The sequence below is a fragment of the Penaeus vannamei genome, chromosome 29, assembly GCF_042767895.1.
Source record: "Penaeus vannamei isolate JL-2024 chromosome 29, ASM4276789v1, whole genome shotgun sequence".
NCBI classification, from domain to species: Eukaryota; Metazoa; Arthropoda; class Malacostraca; order Decapoda; family Penaeidae; genus Penaeus; species Penaeus vannamei.
In genome coordinates this window covers 17,830,665-17,840,664 of record NC_091577.1, presented here as the reverse complement: position 1 = coordinate 17,840,664, position 10,000 = coordinate 17,830,665, and the positions used below count along the sequence as shown (strand labels likewise).

The window sequence follows — 10,000 nt, the reverse complement described above, 5'->3', positions numbered from 1 at the left end:
TAATATTTTTTCTTTCTTTCTTTCTTTTTCTTTCTTTTTCTTTCTTTTGGTTGCTCTCTCCTCCCTCCCCTCCCTGTCTCTCCCCTGTTAGTGTTACTATCATATTGTTTTAAGTTTAAGGTGAAACGCTCTCTTGCTGTGCTTGCATTGTAAGATATGCCATATTTATCATTTGCTAAGCAGTATTTGGTGTGTTTTCTATATATCTTTGCATGTATTTTGGGGTATACATTTTAGCTAAGCCATGGTATTATAACTGTATTATAAGTGGTAATATATACTCCATAAAAATACTGAAGAAATAATCCTCATACCAACAGTGAAGAGGATGAGGGTGAGGATGATGACGAGGCTGGTGATGATGACGACAGTGATGAAGAGGAAGATGATGACGAGGAGGCTGAAGATGATGACGATGATCCTTATGCCGAATTTGCCATGAATATGAAGGAAGAGGTGAGGTACAACATAGATGTTAGATATGTAGAATGCTTAGAAGTATTTTGGATTTGTGTTTTGGTATTTGAAAGAAAACTAGGATTTGTTCACTGTCCATTGGGTTTTAGGGCTATATGCATAATCAAGATTTGTGCGCTACATGTGAATATCACTTTTTCCATTATGGTTAAACAAAGTATCTGTTGTCATGAATTTTATATTCCACATATGTATTACACAGTAATGTTGGTAAATCTGACAACTGAGAACAATTAATATTGGAAGCTCTGAACTGCTTAATTGCTTCCTGTAATGCTTGAAGTGCAGATATCTTGCACTGCAGTATGTTCCAACTGTTTAACATTTTGCTTCAGTAATTCATATTTCAAAGAATCTTCAGATAAATTTAAAATTGCAATTTCAGTTTTTGAGACATTGCTAAATATTCACTGCTACATATCAAATTTTCACTTCATGAAAAATTTGCCTGTGGGTTGGGTGAGGGGTATGTGCTGTCATGGAAAAATTTGGTTAAAGTCTAGGGTGTGCACAAAGCTGTTGGATAGCGATTAGACTTGGTAGGCATTTAGGAAGCATTATTTCCATTGATAAACATATGTGGAATGTAGCATCCATGCTCCTATTCCTGCCCACTGTAACCTGCAGTGGGAGAAAGCCCACTCCAAGTAAGTGTAATGTCCAGATTTTGGACAATGCACTCGGCTCTAAAGGGTTGAATTTCTTGGGAAAACTAAAAGTAAGCATTATCCATGTAATAACACAACCTACTAAAGTACATTTTTTGCACAATATGATGTGAATTGGTGTATTTTATATAAGATGAGATGATCTGCTGTATTTCCTCCATTTTTGTATTTGGAACTACTGTGGATTGCCTTTTAGCCTGTCACATTTTGTTCCAATAACGCGGAGCATTTAGAACTTGCAGGAGTGCCCAGTCACCCAGATGTGATTCTCATAATTCTCATTGGACAATTGTGGAAAGATGATTGTTTAGGAATACAAGTATGAAATGGGGTGTTTTTATGAACTCTTCATTTTGTTTTGGCATATGTTTGTTTATTATTATTATTATTATTTTTTTTTTTTTTTGCACTAAGATGTCTTGAGGGCTTAGTCACCAAGGAATCGATCTGTAAGTGTATTTGACCTTGCCTTTTTATGCTATCCCATGATAAAGATAGATATGAAAGTATTAAAAAAAAAAAAGGAACAGAGAAACCAGTGAGGTCAGGTAGGCAGAGTGATTATGGTTAGCTCCTTGCTGACTAAGCACTTGTGAAGCCATCTGTGTGTAAAATATAAAAAAAAAATACTTTGGACATGCATGTTCCTGGTTCCAGTAGGTTAACAAAGGAAGGCTAAGAACAGGGACAGGGACAATGCTTAGGAAGGCCATCTTTGTGATGTTCATGCCCTGAATCTTTGATTTTATCTATTAGGTTGCTGCATTAGAATTGCATACTAAGTATTTTGTAGGTTGTATACTAATCAATTTTGCATACTTTTGAAGTGGAGAAAGTATTGAGAAAAATATTTTATACACTTTCATATTCAGGATGTAGATTGCTTACTTTCCTGTAATTTTTCTCATAGATTAAATCGTGGAGGACCTCTGTGTTGAATAATACCTATATTGTTTAACTTCGTTCCCCCTCCAACATTTAATTTTATTTATCTCAACCTTATTTCTAAGCTGAAGGATACTTTACCTTTCAGGATAAATCATACTTTGAATCCTTTGAATTACTTGGCCAATGATTGAATTGAGTGACCAATGCCCTTCCAATTGCAGCCTGGCTTTGACAGTGGATGCACAGCCTGCCTAGCACTGATCAAAGACAATGAGCTCTATGTGGCCAATGTGGGTGATTCACGCTGTGTTGTGTCCAGAGACGGCAAAGCAATTGAAATGAGTCTGGACCACAAGCCAGAGGATGATCCTGAGGCAGCAAGAATTATCAGAGCAGGAGGGAGAGTGACAGCAGACGGAAGGGTCAATGGAGGACTCAATCTCTCAAGAGCAATTGGTAGGGAGAGTGGTTATTATAGTTATTACCTACTCCTGTTTTAATTTTTTTATTTGTAGCTTACTTTCTTTTGTTTTTTTTTTTCTTTTAAATTTCATTGTGATATTGCTATTGCCTCTTTTACTATTCTTATTACCATATACGGAGAAAACTAATTTACAAAAATGACAAGTTTGTCATTTGGAAAGCCAGTGTTTACTTATCCAATTTTGTTTTTTCTCCAAGATCATAAACGGAGGACTTCTGGGTTAGCAGTTGTTATATTGCTTAACTTCGTTCCCCCTCCAACAAAAATTCTTTTGATTATTTTTTTTTGTAGTTAATTAGTTTTGGAGGTCTCGGAATAGGTTGTTAAATCCATTGGTCCTGGATGTGGGTATTGACTATTGTAAAATAGAATTTGTATTTTATTTGCAGAGATCAACCACAAGTGCTTAGTCATCAAGAAGTCTTCTTGATCCCTAGTGATATCCTCCCCTTATTTTTTTTTTTCTGGTACTATTATTGTCAGTTATTAATACTGTTGTTGTCATTCCCTACATTAAATCTAGTGATCGGATGAACCAAGTGGTGTGGTGAACAGCCAAACTGGTTACTAAATGTGTATATGTCCAAACTGTAACAATTTCTTTTGCCCTTCGTATCTTTTGTATTGTAATAAAGAAATCTGTATCAGTTTTGAACCCTTAGCACGCACTGTCTCCACTAAGTCATCTCTCTCTGAACAACTTTTTAAACAATAATTAATTGAGAAGTTCATTATGTGGTAAAATATATTTGCTATAAGCATTTTGGGTATGTGTGAAGTATACCTTGTGAAAGGGCTCGAGTTAATGCAGGGATTATGATAGTGGCTAAGCACACAATGTACAACCAGTCTGATTTGCCTTGATTGTAGAAGACCTTCTGCACCCACTCCCCTTGTAGGCCCTCTGCTTGAACTGCAGTATTGTTTTCCTGCCTCCTTAGTGTTATGTATGTCATTTTGTTGTGTGTTCATGTAAATTCTTCTAATAACATCTAAATACACATTTTATCTTTGATATGATTTTAAAAAGTCCATCTCCATTTTCAGTCATATGCAAGCAATAACTTTTTCATTTTTGAAGTGAAGGGTTTGAGATGCTTAGGAACTGATAGTGTTAATAGCCCCACCCCCCACCTCCCCCAAAAAAGTTGGGTAGCCCTCATAATGTACTCCTTGGTGACTGACCACTTTTGGGGTCACTTTTGTATATACAAAAGTAGAAACAAAGATTGCATTGGACCGAGCATGTGTATAAATGCTCTGCTGGTGACAACAGTCTAAATACTTGGTTTAGGGTATGATATAGGAATATGTATATCTATAAACTTATTCTACATAGTATTTTTTAAAACAGCAATGGATTTATAAAAGAGAAGGCGCATAATTAATTTCTCTAATTAGCAGCAGTAAATTTATATTAACCCATTACCGCTGGTATATTTTGAAGCCGAAAATAAGTGTTTCTGGGTGGCTACAAAATCAGCGCGCGGGGCTTGCCCGGACTCTGCCTGCTGCTGTGTTGGAGCGCGAGCCCCAATACAGTGTCACACTGGCAGAATGCCCGGCAATTTTTTTTTTCCAGGTGTCTCATATGTGGGACACCCGTTGTTACTGGGTTAAATTTTAGGTTCATATTTCCTCATTCTTTTTTTTCCTTTCTTTCTTTCTTTCTCTTTCATTTTCATTCATTCCCTAATGAGAGATTGTCTTTCAGGTGACCATGGCTACAAGCAAAACAAAAACCTATCGGCAGAGGAACAGATGATCAGTCCGCTCCCTGACGTTCGTTCCATGACACTTGAACCCAAAGATACCTTCATAATTGTTGCCTGTGATGGAATCTGGAACTCTCTTTCATCTCAGGAAGCTTGTGATTTTGTTTCTGAGAGGCTGAGTGAGGATACCAAGCTCTCAAAGATTTGTGAGGAGGTGAGATTCTGTGCTAATTTTGTGTGGAATTTATGAATTGTGAGGGTTTCTATCTGTAGCTGCTCATGTATATGTAATGATGTACATTTTCAGACCCCTGTATATGCATACTATTCATGCACTCATGTATGCAGGTGTGCCTCTTGTGTGTGAATATTTTTATACCCTTGTACTTGCATAATTTATTTTCAAATAAATAGCATTATATACGCATATATATATTAACAAGTATTTATATGTATAAGTTGTCGCCATATATGTAAGATGTTTTCTTTCTACTTTCTAGTTATTTGACCACTGTCTAGCCCCAGACACTCATGGGGATGGCACAGGCTGTGACAACATGACGTGCATCATCATCAAGTTGAACAAATTGAAGGTGGAGTCAAGCGGGAGTGCCAAGAGAACTTCTGACGAAGCTGGCAATGAAGGGATCAAGCAAGAGGACAAGAAATTCAAAAGTGATGGCGAATAATGACCAATAGGGCATAGGAGATTTTATTTTCAAACTAGTGTTTAGGGTTGGGGCGGGAGGGATTCCAGGGGTAGGGGGTCTTTGCTGGAACCTAGTGTTGTCGTCTCACTTCCCCATAGGCCATCCTTGTGAGGAAACAGACGCATGAAGGCCATGTCTCTGCAGATTGCTCTCTCGCTTTCAATAGATGGACCAGAGAGGTGAATGCTGCGATGAACTGTAGTGCAACTGCGCTGTACAACTCTTGCACGATTGTGAGAAGTGTGGCCATCTCAAAATCAAGAGGTTACAGTATCAAAGTGAAACCTTAGGGTGAAGGAATATGCCAGAAAGAGACTAAGTTATCTCTCTCTTTTAAAATCTGTGGCAGTTGAGGACCAAATGTATGTCCTGAGAAATGGCTTTTTTCTTTCTTTCTTTCTTTCTAAGAAGAAGAAAAACAAAAGAGGAATCCTGGTGAACACAAGAAATCCTTTTCTATTTGGTACACACTGGAGGGTTAAATAAAGGTGCTAGATACGTCTGCCTCAAAGAGGAGACACATTAAGCTATGCCAGATTTTCCCCCCACCCTGCCAAAAGCATATAAAAATAAAAAAGAAAGAAAAAAAGTGACTTTATTTAAGCTTGAATGATATTGATCTTCTCTTGTATTTAATCTAATGTGAGATGGAAGATGCGCGTTACTTGAGACTGTTGTAAACTGTGATCACTGTATTAACGATATTAGTTACTAAGTACCTGGAATGATGGATAGATCGTTCCTTGTCTAGTTGAGTTGAGGTTGCCCTGGTACGGGCTGCCATATGGTCATTGATTTGAGGTTTAAATTCTCCATTGGACAGCTTGTTCAACTACATCATCTCCTTCTGTTATTTGTAGTTTTAAAACCTGAATTAGTATATTTCAGGAATGCACACTAAATATAAATAATTTTTTTTGTAAAGAAGAAGAAAGAAAAAAATCCTATTGAAAAGGAGCTCAGGCTTTAACTTTTGTAGTGATTTCAAAACACTTATTGATGTAGTGTTCGAGTGAGTTCTTCAGCACAAGTGTGATCATTGACGCTACTTCCCGCGCATGTGCCGTTGGGCAAGGTGTGTCGTTCGCGTTATCCCGCTTAATGAGTGGCTCAACCCTCACCGGAGCGCTGTAGTGGGAGGTTGAGGAGGAGGAGTGGTTGTTGTATTTCCCTTTTTTTTCTGTTAGGATTTTTTCTGGAACTTGTTTTTAAATTTTTCAGGATTATAAATAATTTTCTCATGAAATTTTCTTGTTTACTTCCATCGTGGTATGGTCTAGTGCAAAATTTATATATGTAGCTTTGGAGTTATGCTGGCAGACTATTTGTACTTTTACCAGAACAGTGAACATGACTATGCAGTTAAAGTTTTCCATGTCAAAAAGTAGATTAATTCCACTTTTATGTTTGAAATTACATATAGAAAAGGAAAGGATCTGCCAATTCAAATTTTCTAGGAACCAGAGTGTGAATGTAAAACCATGTGCATATATATATTTTTTTCCTTTTTTTTTTTTTTCTTTCTTTAGAGGATGGATGTCTGAGGCAGTTTAAATGCCCACTAATATTAGTCTTTTTTATATATATGTGTGTTGGATAAGTAACAAGAAATTTAATTAAGGTTATATCCTTTGGTTATATGTATGTACTACACATGTATGTACATGTATGTGGTTGTATATATGTATGAAGGAAATTGTGTGTTCACTTATAGGAGTGTAAGATACTTTGCAAGCAGATATACATACAGAAGCCCACATAGAAACATAACACAATTATCTGTATTTACATGCAAAATTATGGATGTATTTGCACTTGTGCAGCAAACAGTTGCTCTCTCTCTCTCTCTCTCTCTCTCTCTCTCTCTCTCTCTCTCTCTCTCTCTCTCTCTCTCTCTCTCTCTCTCTCTCTCTCTCTCTCTCTCTCTCTCTCACACACACACACACACACACACACACACACACACACACACACACACACACACACACACACACACACACACACACACACACACACACACACACACACACTCTGTATCACTCACTCACTCTCACTCACTCACTCACTCACTCACTCACTCACACTCTCTCTCTCACTTACTCACTCACTCTCTCTCTCTCACTCACTCACTTACTCACTCACTCACTCACTCACTCACTCACACTCTCTCTCTCTCGTGCCTACATCCATTTTCATATATATATATACCCATACATACATATATATGTAAACATATTTCATTTAGCTGGAGTAACAAGAAATTCTGGGAAAAATCCAGATGAATCAATTTTACTTTTTAAATTTTTTTTATTCAATAATTATTTTTCTTCAAGCAGTTTTCTGAAGATGCCCATGTCGCCCCTTCCTCCTTACTTGTTTTTCTATTCCCTTCTGAACCTTTTTTCTTTTTTTTTCTTTTTTTTTTCATTTTTTGTTTTCATCCTAAGGTTCCACATTGAGTGATAACCACAGGATTAAAGGTTGCTGCAATACGTGCTGCTGACGGCTACAGAGAAAGTTCACACACAAGTACAAATTACCTAAGCATTACATATATCGGGAATGTTTTTTTTCTTTTGTTGAAATTTTTCGGGTATCTAAATTTTTTTGTTTTATGTATATCATGTATATATATATTTTTTTTCTTTAGAGGAAAGCAAAAAACAAAAAATACAAAAAAAAAAGAATGCATAAGTAAATAAAAAATGTTAAGTTGTTATTCAGTTTGTGATGCTTGTTAATAACATTTCACAGTGTATAAAAGCAAGAGCCTGACGGTTCCAGCTTTTTGCAACCAAGTAATCAGTGAATGTCTAAAAGAAACATAGGAAGTAGGATGATGCCGATTTGTAATAAAATCTTTCATTTAAAATGCTTTTCAGTTTCCCCTGTCTTGGCTTGTATTGTCATTTGGTAATATGAGTAAGTCCTTTCATTTTTATGTAAGGATAGCTATGATATTTCTTTGAAGGCAAGAATATGCTTATCAGCAGCTGTGTTTGGTGATTGACTGGTTTATGATGCTTGATAGTTGAAGTACAGCCAGCAACAAAAGCAATGACACCTCGCCAGTCCTGGGCTCGGTGAGATTACGCCCTTACCTTGAAAGGAGGCCTGCCTTCAAACAACTTGGGCATAGTTAGGATGGTTCGATTGTGAGGAGGTGGGAAAGTACGGAAATCAGGCGAAGAAGTGCAGAAATGACAAATATACATAGAGAGAGAGAGGGATCGCTTTTATTCATGTTTAGTTGTTAATTTGGTGGATATATTGGAAACCTGCGTTAAGAAATGAATTCCCCCCCAATCCCTTGCCCGTTGTTGTCGTGGGGGGGCTTAGGAGACGAAGACTGAGACCCAATACAGGGATCTCCCCTGCCTAGGGCCTCAGCCCTCGACTCAACTAATTTTGCATGGTCTTTTTTCTCTCCAGCTTTTGTTTCCGTCTCTTCTCCATCCCCTTCTGCTATCTACTTCCTAAGGTGTGAGAGCTGTGCTGAGAGGATGAAAGGCTGACCTAGTGCCAGTCCTGAACGGCCTGCGGGAACTATGGGCACGGTACTCCTGACTAATCTAGCCCTTACCTTCAGTAGCGAAAGGAGGTGGACCGAATAGGCCTATTTACATAATCCAGGTTCCCCATGACCAGTAATGATAATGTAATCCCTTTATTAGAGGCTATGAGGCTAGCCCCTTTATCAAATAGCCCCAACCCAGGCTCTCCTTTGACCACGGCTCCGAACACAAACTACTGCCCACTCCTCAATGCCTACTAGTACATTACCCACCCAAGCAGAGAATCAATCTCCAGAAGACATTCCTACCCACCCAACTTCCTCAAATTCAACTCCACCCCTGCAACCTTCATCAAACAACCAATCCTCCCTTATTACTACCTTGCAACCTTATTCTCTATCATTCCGTAATACTCCCTCTTCCACACGTCCCCGACTATCCACCACCACCAACCCTACAGATATCTTAAATACTCTGTTTAGCCCAGCTAAATGGGACCGATTTTTCGTGATCCCTGCTACATCTCCTTACTCAGGCAACACTTCTCTTTCAACAATGCCTCCAAAAACAAGTAGGTAGAGTCCCTTTCTATACCAGACGCGATCGCTCCCGTCTGGTAACAGTCAGATCAGAAACTGAATCTATAGCACTGTCAAATTGAACTGATCATTCTGGCAACCCCATTCCTGCAGAACCTCATCCAACCCTTAATACCTGTACCGAAACTGTCTCTCTCTCCCCAGCAAACTGCCCAGTCGATACCAAAGATTGGTCAGACTGTGGAGAAGACTTATTAGGATGCCTCAAAGACCAAGATGTGAAATCAGTACATTGCTACACCATTCCTCCTAAAGGTCAACGAAAGAATCCGACCAATATTGCCAAAATTACCTTCTGTACACATGACCTTCCCTTACGTATCTACATTGGTGGACAATCCCTCCCTGTTCGACCATACCAACCCCCTCCACGTCAATGTCAAAACTGTTGGCGCTTTGGACATCCTGCCAAACATTGCCGTTCCACAGACCGATGCCCCATATGTGCCCAACCTGGTCATAATCGATCAAACTGCTCAGCACAAACACGAACATGTGCTAACTGCGGCGGCCCCCATAATGTATTTTATAGAGGCTGTCCCACTTACAAATTTGAATCTGAGGTAGCAACTCTCAGATACAAAAATGGTCTCACTTTACGTGAAGCCAGACAGGAAGCACGTCGACAAGGTTTCTCTCATACTCCATATTCTAGCAACATCGTTCGCTCAGCCCTTCCCCCTCCACCCAAAAATGTCCCCATTTCCACTTCTACATTCTACATCCCTCAGACCAATTCCTTTGCCACTCTAAACCCAGACACCCCAATCTCAACCACAGCTCCTATCTCAACTACAGCCCCAACACCAACCCCTCTCCCTCCCCGCAGTAGACAGACTAAACGTTCTAACCCTTCTTCCCCTACAGCACAATCACCTCCACCTACCTATACCTTTGTTCCTGAGACACCAGTCTCCTCTTCCCCCTCTCATAAGAAAACCTTT

At 38.8% G+C, this 10,000-nt stretch overlaps 1 protein-coding gene across 1 annotated transcript in view; it reads left to right on the top strand.

Annotated features, from left to right (window-relative positions):
- Positions 1 to 7,547, top strand: part of LOC113822730 (protein phosphatase 1G) — a 33,264-nt gene extending 25,717 nt beyond the window's left edge. The window contains exons 5-8 of the mRNA XM_070142352.1: positions 321 to 456; positions 2,255 to 2,489; positions 4,232 to 4,446; positions 4,733 to 7,547. Coding sequence (XP_069998453.1) covers positions 321 to 456; positions 2,255 to 2,489; positions 4,232 to 4,446; positions 4,733 to 4,921 — 775 coding nt within the window. The 3' untranslated portion in view covers positions 4,922 to 7,547. The remainder of the gene's footprint in view (positions 1 to 320; positions 457 to 2,254; positions 2,490 to 4,231; positions 4,447 to 4,732) is intronic.
- Positions 7,548 to 10,000: the final 2,453 nt, after the last annotated feature.